Source organism: Podarcis vaucheri (assembly GCF_965113315.1).
Source record: "Podarcis vaucheri genome assembly, chromosome: 1".
Lineage (NCBI taxonomy): Eukaryota > Metazoa > Chordata > Lepidosauria > Squamata > Lacertidae > Podarcis > Podarcis vaucheri.
The window spans coordinates 116,831,940-116,857,823 of NC_138759.1; the positions used below are offsets into that span (position 1 = coordinate 116,831,940).

Sequence of the window (25,884 nt, forward strand, 5' to 3'; positions counted from 1 at the left end):
CAGTGCCAGGCCGGAGGACACAAAATATTTCCCATGTCCATTTGTGATCAGATCGTTTTGTTTGCTTTGTAACACAAAAAAAAAACCTTAATAAAAACTTAAAACTTAAAAAAAAACTCATTTCCTCCTCAGAAGTGCTATTGTTACCATAGCATTAGGTTTTCCCAGAACTGTCAAAGCTTTTCTGCAACAGCTTGTTCAAATTCCGAAACAAGAACAAAGGGAGAATACAGTGCACTCTTGAGAAATATATTCCAGTAGGTGCTGTCTGCAGGTGTTTTAGAAGTCTGTACCTCTTTTATGCGAATGGCAAAACTAATGAAAGGCATGCTCCTATGCTTTGCTGAGCTGTCAAAGGAAGTAGTGAGGATGAGGTGGATTGCAGCCTGCTGCGGAAACACATCAGGATCGCGAGCCCAGGGTGACAGGGTGTCAAAGCTAACTGGGGACAACTTTCCTAGTCACCACTCATTCCCCCCTGAACGATGCTATAGAAGTGGTAAACAGTCGTGTTGTTAAAATACTCCCCTGCACAGATAAATAAGATGCGCTGCTGCTTCCGTTTTTTACAACCTTGCATCTCCTACACGGCCATGCTCTTGAATGTGCCAGATTAGGAAAGCAGGAAAGAAAGTTCTCCAATCTTTTACAAAAGCCGACTATTACATAGTAGGTGCCTGATTGTGTTCACTTCTTTGTTTAAATTACATTAGAGGTGTCCTGATTGCTTTGTCAAACTCTGTCTGACAACATGATAATAAATTTATTCATCCCTTGCAAGTTTCCTGTCAGTGGGTTACACTCATTGTATATAGCATGGCTTTAAAAAAAGAAAAAAAGAACTATTCGTTTATATACTGCCATCAATGTGCACAGCATTTCATAATGAAACATACGACAACAGCAACAAACAACCCCCACTTTGAGGAGCTCCCTATCTAATAATTCATACAAGGAGTGGAAACAGAAGGAGGGGAGGAAGATGTGAGTAAGGGAAATGGGGAATTATGCTGAAGAACTAAATAAAAGGTTTAAATTAGGGTGGCTCACCTGGGCCCTCTCTAGCTGTTGTTGGCTTGTGACTCCCCTCCAGCCAGCATGACCAATTGTCAGGGATGATGGGAGCCACAGGTTTCCCAGCCATCGTTTACAGGGGTCAGCAATTTTTTCAGCAAGGGGCCGCTCCACTGTCCCTCAGACCTTGTGGAGGGCCGGACTATATTTGGGGGAGGGATGAACAAATTCCTATGTCCCACAAATAACCCAGAGATGCATTTTAAATAAAAGGACACATTCTACTAATGTAAAAACTCGCTGATTCCTGGACCGTCCGCAGGCTGGATTTAGAAGGTGATTGGGCCAGATCCAGCCCCCAGGCCTTAGTTTGCCCACCCATGGTTTAAATCAGGGGTCAGCAAACTTTTTCAGCAGGGGGCCGGTCCACTGCTCCTAAAACCAGTGTGGTGTAGTGGTTAAGAGCGGTAGACTCGTAATCTGGGGAACCGAGTTCGCGTCTCCGCTCCTCCACATGCAGCTGCTGGGTGACCTTGGGCCAGTCACACTTCTCTGAAGTCTCTCAGCCCCACTCACCTCACAGAGTGTTTGTTGTGGGGGAGGAAGGGAAAGGAGATTGTTAGCCGCTTTGAGACTCCTTAAAGGGAGTGAAAGGCGGGATATCAAATCCAAACTCTTCTTCTACTTCTTCTTCTTCTTCTTCTTCTTCTTCAGACCTGGTTTGGGGGCCAGACTTTATTCTGAAGGGAAAAAATTAAACAAATTCCTATGCCCCACAAATAACCCAGAGATGCATTTTAAATAAAATTCTGCTCATGTAAAAACACCAGGCAGGCCCCACAAATAACCCAGAGATGCATTTTAAATAAAAGGACACATTCTGCTCATATAAAAACACACTGATTCCCGGGCTGTCCACAGGCCAGATTTAGAAGGCGATTGGTCCGGATCCGGCCCCCGGGCCTTAGGTTGCCTTCCCATGGTTTAAATGCTTATTGGGTGGCATCCTCTCCCTCCTCCTGCATCTCTTCTTCACTCTCCAATCCTCAAGCTTCTCCTGCTTCTATTGTCTCTCGCCCAGTTCACAGATTCCTTCTCCCAAGCCAGTCTCCAACCCCCTTTCTCCCGGTGCCCACTCATCAGAATCCGGCCACAGGATTTTGGGGGGTAACAAAAGTACATACAGCATCTCTGCTTTCAGTTCATAGAGACTTTTTAACAGATCAATGTGAGTCATTAATGTTATCGCCAGTGTGAGGTTGGGGGAGAAGAGTGGTGGAAATTGGAGGAGAGAGAAAACAGTGGGTGGTTGTAAACTTTCGTTCTTTTACATCTGTTTGTGCAAGGTTTTTGTGTCAGCATCGTGTGGGTAGGTTCTTTCTCCATTCATTTATTAGTTTTCATTGGCAGTGAGAGAGATTGGGGGGCCCCAGGGAATGGTTGGTTGCCTTCAGTTGACTGCAGTGAGTATTGTCTACTCCACATCTCTGCAGCAATTTGAAAATTCAAATCATGAAAATTCATCCATATTTTAAGGTCCTGAAAAAAACACCTTTTTGTATGCAGTTTTGTATTTTTTTGCAAGCAACTTCCCCTAACATAATGCATTTTTCCCACTAACTCTTTAATTTTTATGTGCACCTTCCCCTAATTCTTGTAAACGCTGTTTGCCTGGAAAACTACATCGTTTGCAGATTCCAACAGAAGAGCTGCATTACAGTTCACATGTTGCTTCAGAAAAGGCAGGTTTGGTCAACTGGCCTTTAAGTGTGAACCGAACTGAATTTCCCTGAGATAGTGCCCTAAGACACTGGTCGTGTCTGGTCCTCGTAGCATCATCTGGATTACAGGACAACCTGGCAGCCTAATATTCTTTCTCTCTCTTTTTCAGAAGATAAGGCAAACCTGACAGTGAATGGCTCTAGTCAGCTTCCAAATGCTGAAGTGGTGTCTTTTATACCTGAGCCTGGAGCTACAGCAGTGCTTGTCACTTCTGCAGCGATACCAACAACATCTACACCCTCATCATCAACTTCTTCCAAGAGCACAAATGGGACTACTAATGCCATTTCTGAATCAGAAGAGGAGAAAGCCAAAAAACTGCTTTACTGCTCATTATGCAAAGTGGCTGTGAACTCCCTATCACAGCTAGAAGCACATAACACAGGTGAGTATCTGCCAGAAATAACTAAAAGCATCATTGAGGGGTGGGAGGAGGGCTGAAAGAAGTTAATATAATTGGCATTTAGACATGGTGGTGTATGTAATAATTCTTTGCCTCTCCTTTATTTATTTATTTTTTAAAGGAGAGGGTGTTTTATGTAAAATATACAGTGGCAATTACGGTACTAGATTCCTGTCTGCAGACAACACAGGATGCATAAATCCTGTTCTTTATTAAAGCTCTGAATCATCTGGTTATACGGAAATAGACATCTACTGCATGCTTAGCACTGCCATTTCCTGTGAATGCGCTTGTTGCCCAGACTGATGGTTTCGCCCAACTTCCTGGGATCTGTATTTCGCCCTCTTACTCCAGGAAATGCTGTTGCAGAACAAAAAAATCAGAAGGCAGTTTTAACGATTTCACATTTCAAGGAGAACCTTTGAGGGCCACCTCACATGCATACCCTCCAACATTTCTCCAATGAAAATAGGGACGTCTTGTTCCATTATTCTTATTACCATTGCCATTACCATTGTTTTATTTATATCGCTCCCATCTGACTGGGTTGCCCCAGCCAGTCTGGGCAGCTTCCAACCTATATTAAAACATAACTAAACATCAAACATTTAAAAACTTCCCTATACAGGGCTGCCTTCAGATGTCTTCTAAAGGCTGTAGAGTTGCTTATCTCATTGGCTCGGGGGTTACATAACTCCATAGCCTTCAACATTTCTCCAATGAAAATAGGGACGTCCTAAGGAAAAGCAGAACATTCCGGGATCAAATCAGAAACCGGGATGGCTTCTGTTAAATTCGGGACTGTCCCTGGAAAATAGAGACACTTGGAAGGTCTGCATATGGTAACTGCTGAAAAGTCCTTTCCTAATGCTCTCAGTGACCAGGGTAACACTGGTCCGCTGTTGCTTATTCAGTGTGTCTCTCCATTCCTATGTAGGACCTACACGCCTTTTGTCCTGGTGCAAGGACTATCTAGTGTTGGCACAGGAAGGGCTCTGTAAGAGACATTTTAAAAATAAATAAATAAGGAAGCCTTCAGAAATTCTCCCCATCTGAATTTCTCCAAGGGTTTTGGAGTTCCAAATTAGCCTGGTCTCATTTCCAAAGCCGAACCAATGTAATGGAAACCCTCCATCACTCATTTTTATTATTTCTTTATTTTATACATGGCATCGTGCATGTTCAGTTTGCCTCAGCTTTTAGTTCCTTTGTGTCTTTCAAGAGCCAGTGTAGTGCAGTGCTCGAGAGGGTCTTACTTTGGACTGTGGAGACTCTGATTCAAATCTTCACCCAACCATGGTGATGGCTGAGTGATGTTGAGCCAGTCACTATCTCTTTGCCCTGCCTAACTGGCAAGTTTGGTGTGAGGACAGAGGGGCCTTGGTGGAAAGGCAGTATATAAATCTTAAGAAATAAAATAATTTTTCCCTCTCTCCAAATTTACCGTGTGCATTTGCATCACTGGTAGACACAATTGCATCAAGACTCCTTTCTGTGGAGTATTTTCCCTAAGTGAATATTTTTATTATTTGTATTGATAAAATATGGCCAAAAAAGCCCACCATCCGATCGTGATGTGATTGTGCAGTGTTTGTATTTTCTTGCATGTTTCTCCAAGGGACATGAGCACATGTATGAATGAGTAAAGCACTTCATACATAATATTGATGTAAGCATACGTCTTAAATCTGCTTCCCCTCCCCAGTGTTTTAACTAGGTATAAGTATGTTATTGTGGCAGAAGCCTTTGTGAGCTAATATCACTCATGCATAAGAAAAAGTAATGCATGAGTAGTATTAAGTAGATGAAATGAACCAGGTAACTGAAAGAATATAGATTTTAAAAACCTACGATTGCTTCTGCGGGAGAATTTAATTATGCCTGTGAATCTCATACCTCAAAGTGTTTTTTTGCATTTGATTTTTTTTCTTTAAAAAAAGACCAATAACAAGAAGCCATATTTTCCTTCTGTTTCCCTCATGATGGTAACAAACTGCAGAAGAAAAGTCCTGTGTGCCTTTTTTCATGCAGTCCTTACTTATTTTCTGGTGAATAGAAGCTGCTTGCATAACTTGAAAGTTGTTGGAACCCTAGAAACACCACTGGTGTTTCCCAGACACAGAATTGCTGGTTGAGAGCAATGTGGACTGCAACAGGAGAATTAATGGCCAGGGAGTGGGTGGGTGGTTTTTTCCTCTGCCACACCTCCCCAGAGAAACTTCCTTCCTCCATAGAGCTTATTTCCAGTCATTGAGCCAAATGTGGGGTGAATGGGGGGAAATGGAGATAGCTCAGTTGGTAGAGCATGAGACTATTAATCTCAGGGTCGTGGGTTTCAGCCCCACATTGGGCAAAAGATTCCCGCATTGCAGTGAGTTGGACTTAGATGACCCCGTGTCCCTTCCAACCCGACCATTCTATGAATCTATGAAATGGAAGGTCACAGGAGAATCAAATGATGGGAGGAAATGGTCCACACCTGCCTACTGATTCTCCTTTGCCCCCTACATTAAGCACTTTGAGTCAAACTCAGGAGGACTGGGTTTTCCAACCCTCACGTAGTTCTGTCCTTGGTTTCTGGTTTTCTCATGAAATTCCATTGTTAGGTGAACAAGCTGAAAAGCTTTCACTTCAGCAAAACAGATAGGTGATCTGTTTTGCTGAATTGAAAGCTTTTCAGCTTTCTCGTGCTTTCATTTGTAGCACTGGGTGAACATGATTTTCCAGCACTTCTCCTTTGTGCTGAAATGGAAAACTATTTTTTAAGGTGGCAAAAATGACTTACAGATCAAAAGGAAGTACTTGTGAGGACAACTCTATTTCCTGGCGAAAAAAATATTTTCCTCCACCTATGCCAAGGATTCTAAAGTGGTGGATTCTGGGAGACTCTTTTAAAGGGTCACCAAGATCCATATAGTTGGAACTATGGATTATGTGGCAAAAGAGGATTTTTCTTAATCAGTGCCTGTAATGATAGGTGGTTCCTGAACAATCTCACAGTTCTGCAAAGGGTTTCTCATTGAGAAGCATTTGAAAACTTAACTTCACAGAACAAGGGTGGGAAAAACGAGTCTTCTAGATGGACTCCCATCATCCCTTACTGTCAGGGAACTGCCATTGGCTCAGGGGGGAGACGGGAAAAGCCGGATGGATTACAGAGAGTCCCCAAAGATTGTGGGAAGCAGCTCCTCCTCAGCGGAGGAGAGTAACCACGCCTCCAGTGGAGAGGAGCTTCAGGGCTCGGAGGAGGCGAGGCAGTGCCAGGACACCTTGCCTGGGCAAAGCGGGGAGGAGAGAGGTCCTCCGTTACCCACGCCCTCCTTGCGCAGCAAGCTTTTGCGCCGAGAGGGGAGGCGCAGACTGGGCGTCAAGAAACTACTTTGCTGGGGAAGGTTTAAGGACTGACCACTAGTGGCGTAGCGTGGGTTGTCAGCACCCGGGGCAAGGCAAGTAATTTGCGCCCCCTAACCCGTTGATTTGCGCCCCCTAACCCCCAGATGTTGCGCCCGGTGCAGCCCGCCCCCCCCTGCACCCCCCACGCTACGCCACTGCTGCCCACTCACGGATTCTGCCAGTGAATGAGCCAGCCACGGGAAAGTGGCGCTCTGGACAGATAAAGTTTATTTTGGCATCAAAAGCAAGGCTTCACAGCCGAGCAGGGAGGCATTTGCCTGCTTGCTCTCGAGTAACCCCTTGGAGCCCTAACACTTACCATTGGCCGTTTTGACCTGGGCTGATAGGAGCCCAGCATCATCACAAGTTCCCTACACATGGCGAACAAAAAGGCTTAGTATAATGTTTGGAAGATTGCAATGGCCAAGAATATAACTGGTAAACCTTGTGCCTGGAAGGCAAAGAAGCAGTCGAACTTCTCTATTCTACCTGGTGCATCTTGATTTCTTACATTTCAGAAAACAACCTACACGATTCCTTACGCAAGCCAAGGAGAGAAATATGGACTTCTTGATTAAAAGGATGGATTAAATACACAACGCAGTTATACTTACCTGTATATAATGTAGTCATCTCCGTACTGGCTTTCCATGTCGACGCGTTAAGTTTTCGTTGTTTTAGTCTCTCCTGGTTTGGGGGGCAGGGTGTTGATTTGTTACGGCTTGTAAGAAGATATTGTTCACTTGCAAAAACCCAAGGCGAAAGAAGGGAAAAATGCCTTTGGGCAGGTAACAAAAAAAGCAAAGCCCTTCCTTCATAGTTACCCTATGTGTAAATATGGAAAGTGATGGAAATGATATTATGGCTGAAAATGTTTAGTTGGTCATTTAAGGGAGAAACAATCTCTGATGCTTTTGCAATGTGGCTCATCAGGTTCCAAGCACAAGACAATGGTTGAGGCTCGGAATGGCGCCGGTCCAATCAAGTCTTACCCTAGACCAGGATCCAGGCTGAAGGCTCAGAATGTCACTATGGGCTCAGGACTGCAGAACAAAACATTTCATTGTGAGATCTGTGACGTCCATGTCAACTCAGAAATACAACTTAAGCAGGTATGGCAACAGCATCAGGAATCACTGGGTTTGCATAGCGCATGCCACATTCATAGATCACGGGAGTCCTTTGTTTCGTATCACACGCTCGTCGGATTAAGTGGCTAATTTTAATTTGGCAGACCAAATTCCACTTCCCAGATGTTAGCAAAGGAATCCAGCTGCCTTGTGCAAAGATAAGGTACCAGATCCTGAATCTCAAGTTTTGCTTTTAAATTGGCAGATATATAAACCTCATAGGTGCTCAAGAACAAGTCTGAAAATATTTAGGCAGGATTTGCTAATGGCTGGGAGCCACTTCCTCTGCCGATGAGAACAGCTTGTATACAAGCCAGGATGATTCCAGTCAGCTGCTGTGTGCTGGCATGGTACTGGCTGCAGCACTTGCAGCCTCCCAGTGCTTAAATATATAGGGATGAGAATTCCCTTCTTTCCTGGATCATCACCATCCATCTGCTGCTGGCAATTTCACATAGTAAGACCAGTGCTGTCATCCAGCACCTTCTCCTCTTGCTCTCTTGATGCACAATCTATCGCTTTGATTTTATTGTCTCCTAATGAAAATCTGAGTATACACAGATTTTAAGTAATAAGTTTGGGAGTTTTTTTAACCTGATTTGTACAATCATAATATCTAAATGTTCCGGTTGCATGGTTTTACTCCTGAAATCTAAATCTTCTGCTGGAGCTCTATGCAGTTTATTTTCTTGGAGTAAGTTCACAGATTCGCACAATAACTGCAGCAGGTGATATACAGTGTTAGTCAAACCCGAGTGAAATCATTGGACTCGTGTAACTGAAGTCCCCTGATTCCTTTGAGTTTACTCCAATTATGGCTAACATTAGATATCATCCGGTATTAGGTAATGACTTTTAAACTGAACATTTTTTGTTTTGTTTTACATTTTCAGCACATTTCCAGCAGAAGACACAAGGACAGAGTTGCAGGGAAGCCTACAAAACCGAAATATAGTCCTTATAACAAACTACAACGAAGTCCAAGTATTCTAGCAGTAAGTGTTGCCTGAGCGTAGCATTATATTTTTCCATAACTGGGGGATTCCAAGTGCATTCAAGTTTAGGTGTATGTCAAATGTGAATCTGCCAGTCCACACACAAAGGAAGTTAGCTGCTGCTGGAGGGGAGGAATAAACCATCTGAAATGGAACGAGTAGCGTGTCTTATTTTTCTTTTTAGAAATGCACTCCATCTCTTTTAAAGGCCGAAGCAGTGCACGTTAGGGGAATACATTTCTGCCTTTAAGCAAGCCTTTTTGCAATGTCCCGTTCTTCTCATGGTTCCAACTGAAGGCAACAGCAGGCAATGCTTAAATTGAACCCTAGAGGGCGGAACAGACTCCACTGCATTTCTCTTGATTGTTTCTCGCCTTCCTCTTTTCCAACGGCAGCTATTCAAAATACTGTGGTGCTACGGAATAGTTCCAAGTCCTCAAAAAAACAGAGCTTATCTTGCAATGTAGAAATCCTTCCCCACATAATTTCTCTTTCGTGGGCACTCATGTCCAGGATACAGTGTTGGAAGATTCTGTGACCATCTCTGTGTTAGGGAAGATATCTAGAAGAGGCTCTCAAGGGCTGCTAGCCATGATGGCTCTGCTCTGCCTTAAGGGTCGGATGCAGTGATGCTTCTAGATACCAGTTGCTGGAAAGCACAGGAAGGGAGAGTTTGCTTGGGTCTTGCGTGGCCAGGAGGCCCGTGTGAGAACAAGATGCTGGGGCAGCATGGCCATTTCCCTGATCTAGCAGACTCTTCTTATGTTCTTACGATGGGTGTGAGCCTCCTACAGAAAGAGGCTCCCCACTGAAGTCGGCGGCCATTATTTTTAACGAACCTGGAGTGCATCCACGGTGCGCTGCAAGCCAAGGATGCCTAAGGAACGTATATTCTCAGTTTTAAAGTGCAGCACGTTCCAAATGACCTTTAGAAGCAAGCAAGCAAACAAACAAACACTAATATCCTTGCATAATTATAAAGAATAAAATTAAAATGCTTCAGGCTATATCCACTTATTAGTTGCACGGTAGGGGAGCTGAAGCAGGTGCGTGCTGGAGCACAGGACCCAGTTAAGTGTTTAATTTGTATCTGTAAGCAGGCAGTGAGCTCTCAGGACCAACTTCATACATTGCTGCTTGTACAATGTTTTCAGGACTTTTGACCATCACTGTTGTCTCTGAAAGTATAGTCAGGGTCCATGAAGCTGACTACCTCAAGAGGTGCTATCAGGCAACTCTGCATACACGTCTTTCTCAGTTAATAAACTGCATTAACCACTTGTGCATGCTAATTTTAGCTGTATCAGGGACTGTCGGGGACTGCTGACTCCTATCCACAAATAGAAGCGAAAACGAAGAAAATTAACCAGTAATGGTAGGCTGTCAGTGCCCTTTAGAAAAATAATCACATTAACCTTGGCAAGAAACATTTTAGTGGGTCAATTCTGCTAATCCATATAATGCGCAGCGATATTGACATTCGGTAGAAGGTTAACCTTAATGCAAATAGCTAATTGCAGTCTGCTTTACAGTGTTATGGTATCACTTGGATGTTTTTAACCTCCTGGGCAGAAAATTTAAAAAAGGAGGAAGTGGAATTTTAAGGACTTACTCGTTTGCTTAGGTATTTATACCCCACTTTTCCAGGCAAAATCCTCCAGAAAACAGCTTACAACATGATCAGTGCAGCACAATGTAATTTTAGATAGATAGATAGATAGATAGATAGATAGATAGATAGATAGATAGATAGATAGATAGATAGAACCTGTTAAAAATAACATTAACATATGCAAACCCAATAAAGATAAAACACTGAACAAATAGTAATGTTTAAAGCATGCATAAGCATTAGCAATTGAAACAGAAAAAAGTCAGTAAAGTAACTGAAGAAAAGGAAGGGCCAAATGTACATCCCATAGGAGGGAGTTCAGCACTGATGGGGTCACTATGGAAAAGGCCCTGCTGTCTCTCGTACTTACTAATGTAGCTGAGCTTGTAAGGAGGGCAAGGGAACCCCTTGGTTGTCACAAGCTGCTGAGCTGGAACTTACAAACCATCTTCAAAGGGTGCTCCACATTTGGTGCATTGCACTTGTCTAGTCTGGATGTAAGCAGGAAACAAGTAACCATGGCAAGGTCTGCTTTTATTTCCTAGGTAGGGGCAGAACTGGTAAACCAGGCCAAGCTGATAAAAGGCCCTCATTGCTGCTGGTCCTCCCTGTGGAAGCATAGGTGGCATTTATTTGTTTTGGTTCTCCCCCCCCCCCCAATTTTATATTGTGAACCACCCTAAAATCTTCGCATAAAGAGCGATTTACAATTTTAATATATTATTATTATCATTATTATTATTAGTGCTTTTTTCAGCTGGAGCACACCAGAGCACAATTCGGGCACCTCTCCCCGCCTGCTTCTTGCCTTTACATACTTCTGAGAAGCCCGACACAAACATTTTATGTCAAAACAGAAGCTGGCCTGAGTATGCAAGTCTACACTTTTTTTTAGATCTATGACTCCACTTAGCTCCTAGCTGCTCCTAGCTATACTTGGTCAAGCTATAGGGCGGCACCAATTTGTATTTCTTTTTCATCAATCTGACTCCTGTGTAGCGGTGGCGGGCTTTAAGCTTTCCAGCCAGGCCTCTGCCGTTGCATGTGTGCGCATTTGTGCAAGGGCCCTTCCTAGCTGCCCTAGCCAACTGCCTGAATCTAAGAGAACAAGGGAGGTTCTCTTTTTATTAGACCTGCACCAGAACCAGGGGTGACCCCCCCAAACCAGCTAGGGAGACTGCTTGCCATAGTTTTTTGCACGTCTGCAGGTGGTGAACGTGGCTGTTGTCAAACCTGTTCAGGGCTGCCTCAAGTCTCCCAGAGATTGACTGTAACAACTTCTTGAGTTCTGGCACTTAACTGTTCTTGAAAAAACAGCACTGGTTGTTGTTGTGTGGATTCCCCCCTCCTTTTTGGTGGGTCTCATAAATGGGTGAAATTACCATTTAATGTCCCCCCCCTTCTTCCTGTAGGCAAAACTCGCATTCCAGAAAGATATGATTAAGCCATTGGCCCCTGCGTTCCTTTCGTCTCCTCTTGCTGCTGCCGCTGCCGCTGCAGTATCTACTGCTTTGACTCTTCCTCCACGTCCTTCAGCTGCTTTGTTCCAGACACCTGCAATACCCACGGCTCTCTTAAGGGCAGGGCATGGCCCCATCCGAGCTACTCCCACATCTATCCTGTTTGCACCCTACTGATGGTTGAATCAACAGCATCTCATTGCTACGGCCATTTGGAAGAGAGACCGGAGGAAGCAAATAAAGATTCTGTTTTTTTTCCAGTGACTGCGTTTTTAAGGCACTAACGCTTGAAAGTGGGTTGTGGGATCTGCATCGACGGGTATTGCAATCTAGACAACAGAGGCTTGTTGTTGTTTCGGAGTTAGTTTGGTTGTTTCAACGAACACAACTTGGATCGATGGTTTACGAAACGTTTAATTGTGCACAAAATATAGCGAGGGTTCATCTGCTTTTTAACTTAGACACACGACATGCATTAAAAAACAAAGAACATGGGATATTTTCCTGTCTGACTTGAAAACTAGGATCTTCCTCACTGCAGCAAAAACTAGGTGAAACAAATGCTTGAATTGCTGACGACAGCTCAAGAACAGATTGCAACTTATTTCCTATGTGCTCCTGTTGCTAGGGATTGTGTGTTGTTTTGGAGCTCCGTGCTAGTGTATTTTGTGTAGTACCCGAGTTTTACCTCTCCTTCGATTTTAAAGCATTTTAGTTGCCGTGTAAATGTTTGGAAGCAGAGCAGCCCTGGAGCTTTTTCTTTTAAAGAATTTAATGTATGTCTTTAATTTAACATTTTATTTAGAGAGATCCAGAATAAGAAAGCCATATATGAGATCGTTAAGATTGTGACTCATTTACTATTTTCATTTAACTTATTTTGCTTTGGTTCCCACACCCCTCCCACTGGTGTTGCTAAACAACCGTTTCAAAAGAGAGTTTCCTAATTTATATGTTTACCACATTTTGCGCTTGTTGAGGCAGCGGACCAGTGTATTTATTCATAAATATATTTGCCATTTCTAAACTTTTTTCCTATATGATGACGCTACATAGAGTTGTGGCTCCCAATGCAATAATGTACAGAAAATATGATATTTATAAAATTAAGTGTCTCTTCACTTAATATATTGCTGTTCTGGCCCTTTTCTTCCCTTGGGTTCCCCCACTTCATTTTATAAAGGTGATCCGGATACCGAAGACACACCAGGTGTCGTTTGGGACAACAAGGATAATCTCCAAAAACATCTTTACCTGCAGTCTGTAAAGAGTAAAATATATGTGTATTTTTTAAAGAAGGCACGTTTTTTATTAAATTAACATGGAAAAATAGCAAACTGTTTATTAATGAGCAAAAGAATTCGCGTGGAACCTTTAAATGAGACCTCTGTTTGAAAACAGCATCATTATGGCACAGCACACTAGGAAGTTACCAAACGGCGGCACAGTCACTTGATTACACCGTCATTGTTAATGAATGACTGAAATTATGAATACATGGATATAATGTACTTTGCATATCACTGTGGAATGCTTAATGTCTTGCTGTGCTGTGTTTTTAATTCGGTGAAAGCAATAATGGGAAACCGTATGAGATACACCTACCTAAGGCTGCAGTTCTGTGGTCCTTGGGAGGGCATTCCAGGAGCCCATAGGACAGATCGGGTCTCCCTCCCTGACGTTGGAGAAGAAGACCCAGTGTCAGGTCCTCCCTGCCACCACTGGATCATTCATCTGGAGTACCAACATCAGTATGGGAAAAAGAGCTGTGTTGGGGGAGCAGCAGCAAGCAGGGTTAAAAATGTATATGTGCTGAGAGTCACCTCTAATTTTCTCCCTCCCTTTTTCTTCCCACTGTTTCCAACGAGAGGGCAAAGTTTTTTAGAAGATGGTGATGATGATCTAAGGACCTGGAAATGGATGGAACAATGCAGAGCATTCTTTTTGCTGCACTCGAGCTTGGCATGGCATAAGACAGGCATAGGCAAACTCCGGCCCTCCAGATGTTTGGGACTACAATTCCCATCATCCCTGACCACTGGTCCTGTTAGCTAGGGGTGATGGGAATTGTAGTCCCAAACATCTGGAGGGCCGGAGTTTGCCTGTGCCTGGCATAGGATAAGGTGGTTGAAGCACCTTTGGATTCCTTGCTAAAGTGAGCAATGCCCTGAGCACACATCCCTGCACAAAACACTTCCGAAATGAACTCCAGAAGTCTGGTGCCATTATAGTTCAAGTGGAGCTGTCTCTTTGATACATGGCTCACTGGCCCAGAAACATTCCCCATATGGTATCGTTGAATCACACTGCTTAATTTGTAGCATAGTAATGCCACTGAAAAACAACAACAACCTGGAATTAATTTTAGATAGCCAGGTGAAGCTAGTGAACCTTGGGATGAATGGCCTGTGTTGTACACCCACATATGTTTGGAAATTTCTAAATCACATTTGCTGCTGGGATTTTAGAAGGGACTGTACCTTAGTTACAACATGTGGTCCGTAAGAGTTTGAAGGCTGGTATGTGTAGGAAATGTGTGAAAGGATGTGGGGGTATTTCTGTTCAAGCAGGGGGATCTGTTTTGGCATTATAAGTTTTAAAACAATGGGTGGAAACTTGCCTAATGAAGTTTTGGAGCAAGATGATCTGCAACTGGTAAATCTCCATGTTTTATTTCCTTCAAAAAGATACTCTGCTGTGGGTTATGGACAATGCATATTAGCCATTTGGAAAAAGCCATTATCTCAACAATAGGTGGGCTGACATTTGTTTATTTACACAAGCTATCTGGTGCCCATAACTTCTTGCTAGTCCTTTTCAACAGGAAGTAGCCACATTTTAGAGGAAGATCTCAGCATGGTTTCCAGGTGAAAAAAGAAGCCTGGGACCTTAGAGTGAAGGGCAGGTAATTAATAATGATAATAAATTATTGTTTATCCCAATTTTTTGTTAGGACAAGGGTTGCAGGTGTTTAGCCTGAAAACAGCATGGAGAGAACCAGAACATAAACTCTAATATATTACAGCATGGAGAGAACCAGAACATAAACTCTAATATATTACATTGGCCCATCTCTGACCATTGTTCGAAACTTCCATTGTTCTAGGCGCATTTTGTGACAGGGAATTTCATTAGCATGAGTACTTTCTGAGTTCTGGGCTCAGTACCGTGCCTGAGAATTCAGATTAAAACTGCAGAGTGGAGGGAAAGGAAGACCCTTTTCTGCCGTCCCACTTCCAGCTACTCTGAAGACTGGAGAATATTAGGTGAGTGGCCAGGGGAAGGACTAGACCATGTGAAAAATGAGCATAATAATTTAGCTGCAGTTCATTTTCACCTTGATATTCTTGTTATTTAAAATACGAACCTAGACATTCCATTGTTGCGCCCATAACCTAGGTTTAAGGTGCCTTTTAGTTCCTAGCTATCATATCTCATTTTCTAACACTATCTCTGACCCAGAAGGCTCATTGAAGAAGAATGTACTTCTGGTGCTGTGTAAAGTTGTCTCAAAATAATAATTGGTCTCCCTTTGCACTTTAGAGAGTTTTAAGAAACAAGTAATGCCTTGTGTCAAGTGTCATTCCCCAAAGCGCACCTGAAATTTTAGCCACGTTGCCCACCCGCTGCGGCTTCAGAAGCATGCACAGCAGTTCCGGAACCTTCCGAAGGGTTTCAGATTCAACTGCATTCAAAAGATTCAGAATTACATTCAGCTTCTTGAGCATCTCTGCAAAATGACTAGCCTTTCTTTCAGGAAATTTGGGAATACACAGGGTAATTGTGATTTGATAATTGAAAAATTCAACATGATGTGAAGTAGCGGAGTAGATTAGAGCCCAAAAGGCTAATAACTCTTCTGGGTAACTGAATAGATTCTTTTAATATCAAAATGAAGAACATGTTTACATGCTCATGTTCATACGAACATGGGTCCAATCTCACTTAGTTTCCACTTCACTCTTTACCTCAGCAAAGAGTTGTTTCTTTATTCTTTATAAAGAAATCTCCTGGACAGAATTCTCCCTATTTGCATTACAGGGGTCACCCTCTGTCTGACTTATTACAGAAATACAACTGTCTTTTACGGTGTCCTGTATTCTCCTCACAGACACACCACGGAGATGCAGTAACAGCTGGACAGACAAACTCACTAACTGTCAAAAAGTACCTCACAATCACATGAGAGGTGCTCCTTAAAGAAACCCCTCCCCCTTATAAAATACATACAGCTACACAAATAAATATTCCCATTTCAGGAAAATTAAACATCTAATATCCTTAACAGTAATGGCTTCTGTAATCCTCATAGAACTCTAGCCCAATCAATGGTTGCCATTAATTTGACTCTGAATTGATTTTAGAATGAATTGATTTTAGAATGTATTTCAATTAATTGATTGTGATTTTATGTGACCTGTGTTATTTTTACTGTTGTTAGCCACTCTGAGCCTGGCTTCGGCTGGGGAGGGCGGGATAATAATAATAATAATAATAATAATAATAATAATAATAATTATCATCATCATCCCAGAAACTGCTATAGCGTTCTGTGACCCACCCTGTCTTTTCTGTGAACCGCCCTGAGACCTCCAGTTTTAGGGCGGCACGTTAATAATAATAATAATATCAATGTGACCCTGGTGGCTTGAATTTTGCCTCACCTTTGCTTCTGACACTTTTAGGGCAAATGATGTATGGTGCTGAGAAGTATTGCAAAGAAAGTTGCCCTTTTACAAATCTTGGGTCAAGTCACCTGAAAATAAGGCTTTGACATTTTTTGTTTTGTCTGCTTTATGACAGAGCCGTTAATATTATTGACTGAATTTGTTTTTATGGAATCTGTATTTTTTTATTCTGAACTTTGTTCTCCCCCCCCCCATATATTTTTAATTCTTTTTTTATTATTTCATGGTCCCCTACTCTGGGAATGAAATAATCAGTGAGTGGTGGGTGGTTGTTATCGTTCTCTCTCTCTCTCTCTCTCTCTCTCTCTCTGTGTGTGTGTGTGCGCGCGCGCGCACTTGTGTGTTTGTATTGCTTCGTTCCAGAGACGCCATCTTCGCAAGCTGATAGAGGGGGCCCAACACAAAGCCCAGAGGTCACATTTGTGATGTCTCAGGGAGCCAGGGGTCAGAGCTGAACACCCTCTGAACATTGAGGGGGTCCAGACCCCTAAAAATATATGGGGGAGAGGGAGAAACTGCCTCAGGTCCTAGAAGTTGGCGTGCATGCTTCGTTTTATATTTAAGAAGCAATTAAGCAAACAAGCACACATATTCACAGAGAGAGAGATCTACAGGAAATTTACCTTTGACTTTCAGAGGTGAAAAGTTGTTCCTCAATGAATTATTCACAGGGAGAAAGAAGACGGGAGGCAAGCAATGCCACGTCTCTGTGGCACAAGTTCAGATTTCATTAGCTAGCTTCTTTTCACCTGTGACAGTCCCCAGTCTGTAAATCTCCATGCCTGATGTAAATAGGATGCCATTATGCTCCACTCCCCTTGCTTGTCTTCACGCTATGGAGGAGGGGAAAACAGACTTTCTTGCTTCCTTCCTTCCCTTCTTTCCCTTCTTTCTTTCATTTAATCTTTCTGCCAAACTGAGCCTCTGAACTGCCAGCTTTGGCATTAGAATCATAAATCAACTTCAGCAATTACTCCCTGAAAATGATTTAATGCGAGCTGTACAAAACTGATTAATGATACTTACGACCCAGAATGTGTGTGGGGCTTGGGGGGGGGGAGGCGTGTTAACACAGTGCATTGAGCGATATGTAATCTTCAGAAAGTTGATGGCAAATCAAATCCTTCCTGATGAGTGCCTGAAAATGAATTTTGACAACAACAACAAAACTTCCTTTGTCCCATTCCTCTTACAGTATTATTATCATCAGTCTGCTTTTATATTCTCCACACCTGAACAGATTCATATTGCAGGTAAAGAATAACATGGCTGAGTGAGTCCTTGCAGATGAGGCTAACCCAAAATGGAGGCAGAACATCGCCATTGCGGCTCGGAGCCTTTGATACCCTTTGTTGTTGTTTAGTCGTTTAAGTCGTGTCCGACTCTTCGTGACCCCATGGACCAGAGCACGCCAGGCACTCCTGTCTTCCACTGCTTCCCACACTTTGGTCAGACTCATGCTGGTAGCTTCAAGAACACTGTCCAACCATCTCGTCCTCTGTCGTCCCCTTCTCCTTGTGCCCTCCATCTTTCCCAACATCAGGGTCTTTTCCAGGGAGTCTTCTCTTCTCATGAGGTGGCCAAAGTATTGGAGCCTCAGCTTCAGGATCTGTCCTTCCAGTGAGCACTCAGGGCTGATTTCCTGAAGAATGGATAGGTTTGGTCGAGTTCTCTTTTGCAGCCATCCAAGTTAGTGGCCAGCACCGTCCTTCCTTGTTGGGGTCAGAGAAGTGGTGGTTTAGTGTACGGCTGGCAAAACATCATGAAATGGCGTCTGCTATTCCAGCAAATGCAGTTTAATTATGTGGGCTCATCTATTCCAGCAAAGGAGGTTTAAAATATCAGGCTTGTCAGGTTCAGGGAATTGTGACAGGGAGTTGTGTAGAACAACTGCACTCGTAAATCACCTCAGTGTATGGCTCATAAAGTGCAGTAGCAAGAGGGCTTAGAAAGCTGGAAGGGGCAAAGGAGGAATGGCGTTTTGGGAATCACTAGGCACTCCTACTGTATCAAAAACCGATGGTAATGGAGGTGTGCCCTATCTCAGGCTGCATACACACCATACATTTAAAGCAGATCTGTCCCTCCCCGCAAAAGAAAATCATAGGAATTGTAGTTTACCCCTCACAGATTTAGCAAACTATAGTTTCTAGGAATCTTTTTGGAAAGAAAATGGGTTTTAAATGTGCTTTTGACGCATGGTGCTTATGCAGCCTCAGTGAAATAGCACCAGGGAAATGATTTCTCTTCTCCAGAGGACTTCAGAAGCAGGTAGAAGAGGCCTCTCAAGACTTTTATCAACAAAGCTGATCTCTTTTGCAGCATCTTATAGTGGTAAGCTATCAGCAGCCAAACCTTCTGTAAATTACCAGAGTTCTTCAAAGTACACACAGATTTTATTTTATTTTTTTTAAAAAGAGGACCTTTAGGGGAGGTCGATAGGAGCACAGCGAAGAGGAAAGGTAATTTCTCTTTCTTTTTTGAGGAAATAGGAAGGATAAAAATAAAATGAAGAAGATGACACTTGCATGCAAGAAGAAAGATTACCCTCCTGCGTCAAAGGAGCTGCCTGAATATTTTTCTCTTATCACAACTGAGTGAGGAGATTAAAATGATCGAATGTTTGCAGCTCCATATTTCTAACACAAATAGTTTACAATTTCCCCCTCATTTCCCTGAGCTTGTCTGCATATTTCTCCCACTCTTTGTGCTGAACTGTCTTTCACCCTGTAACTTTTTCTGTTTCATTTATCTGAAGCAAAGGAGAAGGTATTTGGGGAAGGTATTATCTTTCGTTTGCACATGATTGAAACCAGCGGACCTTCTCACATTGTTAGAATGCGGGGGGGGGGCATTGCCATAAACCCCTCCCCTGAACAGCAGCCTGGGCTTTTGAGACAGACAGAGATTGGGGCTGTCCAGTTCCATCAGACCAGCAGCACCAGAGGAAGAAACCAACCTGAGCTCCAGCATCTTGACCAGTTCAGATCTTGAGCCCATGAATCAGACGGCCTCAGATCAGAACTTCTGTAATCCGTACCCTCAGAGCATTGTGGAACCAACACCACTTCTGCTCCAGGGACCCACATTTCCCTTAGGAAGGGTCATAGCTTAGTGGTGGAACATATGCTTTGCATGCAGAAGGTTCCAGGTTCAAACCCCAGCATATCCAGTTGGAATAGAAATATCCCTTATCATGGGCCCAGGAGTCAGCTTCACCTGCTAAACAGCAGCCTGAAGGGGGAGAAGATGGAATGACTCCACCTGTAGCTGATCAGCCTTCAAGGACACAAAAGAGAAGGCACTGATGAGAACCAGCTGGCTTCAGCTTTTTTCAGCAGAGCTTCCAGAAGCAGTCAGATACTGGTAACAATCCCTGTAGTTCCTGGGCCTACCTTGCTGCTTGTCTTGATCCTTGACCCCATGATCATCGGATTCCCTGACCCCTGGACTGTCTGACCATGTGGATTGTTGTTTGTCCAACCCCAGGACTGGACCTGACTTTGGATACTGACTCTACCTCCAGGTAAGTACATCTCAGAGACTCTGCTGGTTGGCTGGTCTCCCACTCCACCGAGCTCTGCATGTTGTTGCTCAGCAATGAGACTACGACAGTTCTCTAAAGCCCTTGAAAGCTGCTGCCAGTCAATGCAGACATCAGCTGGATGATCAAAGGGTCTGACTTAGCTTATGGCAGCTTCTTATGTTCTGTGTCAGTATACTACTACTACTACTACTAATAATAAATTTTATTTATACCCCGCCCTCCCCAGCCAGAGCCAGGCTCGGGGCGGCTAACACCAATAAAATCACAATAAATACATAATAGGGGAAAAAGAGAGGGGAGAACCAATTTAAAATACAGGTTAAAATGCAATTTAAAATGCAGCCTCATTTTAAAGTAGCTGATAAATCAAGACCATAAGGGGAGGGAAACATAATGGTCAGACAGAGTCCAAACCAAAGGCCAGGTGGAACAGCTCTGTCTTGCAGGCCCTGCGGAAAGATGCCAAGTCACGCAGGGCCCTAGTCTCTTGTTACAGAGCGTTCCACCAAGTCAGGGGCAGTGCTGAAAAGGCCCTGGTCCTAGTTGAAACCAATCTAACCTCCTTGAGGCTCGGGATCTTCGGAGTGTTGTTATTTGTGGACCTTATGGTCCTCCGCGGGGCATACCAGAAGAGGTACGAGGGTCCTAGGCTGCATAGGGCTTTAAAGGTTAAAACCAGCACCTTAAACCTGACCCTGTACTCCACCGGGAGCCAGTGCAGTTGGTAAAGCACTGGATGAATGTGATCCCGCGGCAAGGATCCCGAAAGGAGCCTCGCCACGGCATTCTGCACCCGCTGGAGTTTCTGGGGCAGCTTCAAGGGCAGCCCCGCGTAGAGTGAGTTACAATAATCAAGCCTGGAGGTGACCGTTGCTTGGATCACTGCGGCCAGATCAGGGCGAGAAAGGTAAGGAACAATACAAGGAAGAAGCCTGGTGGGAATCCTTGGAGGAGAATCATAGAATCATGGAGTTGGAATAGACCACAAGGGCCATCGAGTCCAACCCCCTGCCAAGCAGGAAACACCATCAGAGCACTCCTGACATATGGTTGTCAAGCCTCTGCTTAAAGACCTCCAAAAAAGGAGACTCCACCACACTCCTTGGCAGCAAATTCCACTGTCGAACAGCTCTTACTGTCAGGAAGTTCTTCCTAATGTTTAGGTGGAATCTTCTTTCTTGTAGTTTGGATCCATTGCTCCGTGTCCGCTTCTCTGGAGCAGCAGAAAACAACCTTTCTCCCTCCTCTATATGACATCCTTTTATATATTTGAACATGGCTATCATATCACCCCTTAACCTCCTCTTCTCCAGGCTAAACATGCCCAGCTCCCTTAGCCGTTCCTCATAAGGTATCGTTTCCAGGCCTTTGACCATTTTGGTTGCCCTCCTCTGGACACGTTCCAGTTTGTCAGTGTCCTTCTTGAACTGTGGTGCCCAGAACTGGACACAGTACTCCAGGTGAGGTCTGACCAGAGCAGAATACAGTGGCACTATTACTTCCCTTGATCTAGATGCTATACTCCTGTTGATGCGGCCCAGAATTGCATTGGCTTTTTTAGCTGCCGCGTCACACTGTTGGCTCATGTCAAGTTTGTGGTCAACCAAGACTCCTAGATCCTTTTCACATGTACTGCTCTCAAGCCAGGTGTCCCCCATCTTGTATTTGTGCCTCTCATTTTTTTTGCCCAAGTGCAATACTTTACATTTCTCCCTGTTAAAGTTCATCTTGTTTGTTTAACAGGGAGAAATGTAAAGTATTGCACTTGGGCAAAAAAAAATAAAACAAATAAATGAGAATTAGGCTCCAAGCCTGCCCTCAAAAAAATGGTGCAGCCTGAAAGGGGCTATCTGGACTTGGGGAGCTGAAAGTCTTCAGTCAAGTCCCAGACGGAGGGCTCATCTATGCTTTGCTTGTCTCACACCTAGAAAGCATGGGTGTGAGGCGTTTTCTGCTCTTCTTGTGCTTTCTAGGCGTGAGTGGGTCCACATGTTTTTCCATTTGCCCTGCTCTTTTCCCTGGAAAAGCACACTCTTCAGTGCTGAATCAGAGCAAATGTCGATCCATGGAAAACCTAATTGACATTTGCTCCAATTCAGTGGTAAAAAGCAGATTTTCCTGGGGGGAAGTTGCAGGACAAGTGGAAGTGTGGATGAGCCCATAGTCAAAGCAAGTTGCTCACCTGGAGCTTTCCACGGTGCTGCAACAAGCAGCTCGGCTTGCTCCGTTGTGCCCTGGTGGTCTCCTAGTTCTGGAGATTCACATTAGGAAGCCTCCTTCATTGTAGAAATAGATTAGTCAGTCACAGTGAAAGTTCCTCCCCCTGCCCTATTGCAAATAAGCATTGCACTCCAACAAGAGAAGTGAACAGCATGCATTACTGATGTAGAGGCACATGAGAAAGAATATCCTGATCACAATTATTATGCTCCTGTTCAAGGGGCTACATGTGTCCTTTAATAGGGAGCCACATCTGAAGTTACAGGTTGTAGGTGACTGGTTGCTCACAACTGCAACTTAATTGGGACCATTATTACTGGCCGTGATTGGTCCACCTTCAAGCTTCACTACAGTTATACTTCATTTGTTTTGTATGTGGTGACCCATTACAGTTTTAAGCTGTGATTCTATCACGTTGTAGTTCATTGCCACTAAAGCCTGGATATCCTGGGTCTACATATCAACTTGTCTTTAGAAGGAGCCTCTGATCACTCTTCTAGGATACTATGTATATTGCTGTTGGAAAAGAGTCTATTCACATCCACTGGTAGACATATTTTAAGTTATTTATGAAGGAAAATCACATATAATTACATAGAATCATAGAATCATAGAGTTGGAAGAGACCACAAGGGCCATCGAGTCCAACCCCCTGCCAAGCAGGAAACACCATCAGAACACTCCTGACATATGGTTGTCAAGCCTCTGCTTAAAGACCTCCAAAGAAGGAGACTCCACCACACTCCTTGGCAGCAAATTCCACTGTCAAACAGCTCTTACTGTCAGGAAGTTCTTCCTAATGTTTAGGTGTAATATAGCAGAGAGAATGATTGGGAGGAAAACTTGGGTAGGGGAAGAGAGATGATGTAGAATTGATTTAGCACCTATGACAAGTAGCCAAGAAGATGGGCTCTAAAACCAGTCACAAATCTTCACACCATTGCTGTGAAAAACCACAGTTTTGTTCCAATATTCTCAGTGCTGAACCTCAATAACATCAAATGGACTTGCTACAAATTTGAAATGTGTGTTGCTGCATCTCTCTCTCTCTCTCTCTCTCTCTCTCTCTCTCCTTTTTGTAAGAAACACATTCATAGAAGGCACTTAGGCTAATTCCCCACTTTGCAACTCTGATGTCTGTCAATAGGACAGTTGGCTTCAGTAGTTTTCATTAACAGTAAAACCAGACAATTAGCTGTGTGGTGAGGTAATCTATTTTTCTCAGTTCCTTAGTCAATATATTCTACATGCCCAATACTTCTAAAAATCAAACATTTAATAACACTGTGCTAGCATCAAAGCAAAGTCATTACAGTGGTCTCATTTCCTTTCCATTATCTGCACTGGGTATTTAACCACTTCCCATTCCTAGTGTTTCAGCATAAGCAACCTGCTAGTTCTATGGTTATTGTTAGCACACATCCCCTCAAAGGAATCACAGCTAAGTCCCTGTTAGAAATAGGCTTTGCAGAAGTTGATACACCAACAGCCACAAACACATCATATTCCCTAGAGTGCCGGGACACGATGGGTGCTTCCAGATGGCCATTCACACTGTATCTAGGGTGCTCTGGGTGGTGATTGGCTTATGAAGAAATTTTATTTTCTGCATCTACATATTTTTCTAGGAGTTCCTTTTTTCCAAACAAGTTTTTTAAGCTGAACTGAATCCACCCAAACAGACTCCTGCCTTTTCACTCCAAGTGACGGTCAGGTTCAGAGAGAAGCAGCAGGGTCAGGCTTCAGGGTAGTATCTGGATGATCAGAGGCCATGACACAGTTCCAAGATCAGCTGGAGGTCAGGGTCCCAAGTAGATGGGAAACATGGTTAGCCAAGGCAGCTGTTCCCAATAAAAAGTTGCTCGGACTGAGGAGCTGGGTCTGGGGCCAGGGCTTTATAGGGCAAGGCAAGTCTGGATTGTGTTGAAGGGTTGGTGGGGGAGACTTCAGCCCTCCATATGCTGTTGGGCTACATCGCCCATCATCCCTGAACATTAGGGTTGTCATGTGCCCTCTTTTTCCAGGACATGTCCTCATTTTCATGGGTAGAGTCATCATAGCGAACCATAGTTAAAACTAGAAGTCAGGGAATGTGTGCTCTTCTTTTGCTCTACAAAATATGGCAACCCTAGCATGCTGGCTAGAGTTGATAGCAATTGCAGACTATAACTTCTGGAGGACAACAAATTGTGGAGGGTTGCTCAAGACCAGCTCTCTATTTTGAACCCTTCCATTGGTCACTAACGAAATTAATAGTTTGACTCCAAAGGCTGGGTCCTTCTGCATGTGACTAATGATTACCATAAAACACAGGTCACATACAGACGAAGTCAACCTTTAGATCCAACCCATTTTAAAATAAAGAGGGGGTGGGGAATGCTACCTTATGAAGGACAAGCAATTTTCAGTTTAAATTCTCATTATGTCTTTGTTGTCCCAAAAGCTGTCTCATTAGTCAGTGCAAGGGAATTAAAAGCCCTTGACAAGGATTTGGGAGGTGATGAAGGAATGTTTATACCAGACAGAAGAGTCAAACTTTTCATGGGATTCGCCAGGCTTGGAGCACCTGAAGACTATGCCAAAACTAAACTCTTTTGAAAGTGAATAGAGATTAGTAATAAGCAATCTTTGCTTCTCATTTGAAAAAACAAAATAATGTAATATACAGCTCATAACTAGGTTAAAGCCCTTAATCAGAATCTGCTTTTCTCAAAGTTCCTGGTTGTTTGCTTTTTGGGAAGGAATTGAAGGAGTGTGATATAGTGGATAGAGTGTTGGATCAGGAAGAATTGTGCTGAGAGCACATTCGAGGACCTTGGGGCTTGCTGCCATCTCTCCCCCCAACCCCCAGACAAGGTCATTTGAAGACAAAATAGGATAACTCCAATGTATGCTGCCCTTGGCTCTCTGAAGAAAGAGTGGGATACAAAATGTGGCAATAAAAAAGTGGCCGCCTGTTCCATTATTATTTTTTTGCCATAAGTCTACAATGACTTTCGTACAACTAGCCTTCACAGGACTAGATTTCTCCTTTGCGTGGCGATACCCGCCCCATCCCCAGAAGGAATAAATAAAGACACCGGACACCAGAATTTAGGTTAATGGGCGAAAAATGGCCACAACTTTATTGATTACAGGTAAGAGCGGTATTGGCCTTAGGCATTGGCCCTAACAGTCTATCCGGTCTAACCGGGGAGGGTTAAGCACCAACAGGGGGAGCCCCCCAGATGTACATCCGTAGACGCTCCCCAAGGGGTTACCGCTCGGGAGCGCGCTTTAGGCCCTAGCCTCCGTAGGTTTCGGGCGAGGCGACGCCCCCCGAAGTCCTTTAACGAACTACCCTCCAAGCATTGGGGGAGGTGATGGCGATCCTCCCCCCCGACCTCATTTGCATAACAATACCCCGGCCAATGCCTAACCGCCAAAACCCAAGAGTTGTGACGTTTTGCTACGAGGTAGGCGAAAAAACCAAGTGGCTTCAAAATTCAGCCAATTAGCCAAATGGAAAAACTCCTACCAGGCCCCTTGCGGCGACCAGCCGAAGCCCATAGCAAAGTCCGAATGCATGCCTAAAGGGTGGGTGGGTGGGAAACCGCGGCTGCTGCAAAGGGGGGGAAAGGGGCGAGCCCGGGCTGCCCTG

The 25,884-nt window shown here is 43.8% G+C and overlaps 1 protein-coding gene and 1 long non-coding RNA gene across 12 annotated transcripts in view; one reads left to right on the top strand and one right to left on the bottom strand.

The window, feature by feature from the left end:
- ZNF385B (zinc finger protein 385B) overlaps nucleotides 1-12,284 on the top strand; it is a 189,251-nt gene extending 176,967 nt beyond the window's left edge. For 10 of the 11 annotated variants that reach the window (XM_082200997.1, XM_082200993.1, XM_082200991.1 and 7 more), the window contains 4 exons: nucleotides 2,906-3,181; nucleotides 7,526-7,704; nucleotides 8,616-8,717; nucleotides 11,742-12,284. In XM_082200997.1, the coding sequence (XP_082057123.1) occupies nucleotides 2,906-3,181; nucleotides 7,526-7,704; nucleotides 8,616-8,717; nucleotides 11,742-11,966 (782 nt within the window). In that variant the 3' untranslated portion in view covers nucleotides 11,967-12,284. The remainder of the gene's footprint in view (nucleotides 1-2,905; nucleotides 3,182-7,525; nucleotides 7,705-8,615; nucleotides 8,718-11,741) is intronic. The other variant, XM_082200995.1, reaches the window with a different exon arrangement.
- A 286-nt stretch (nucleotides 12,285-12,570) lies between these two features.
- Nucleotides 12,571-15,470, bottom strand: LOC309519957. The gene is made up of 3 exons (XR_014214087.1): nucleotides 15,348-15,470; nucleotides 13,395-13,523; nucleotides 12,571-13,050 (listed from the first exon to the last, which is right to left on the bottom strand). It is a non-coding gene; the product is annotated as an uncharacterized lncRNA (long non-coding RNA).
- Nucleotides 15,471-25,884: the final 10,414 nt, after the last annotated feature.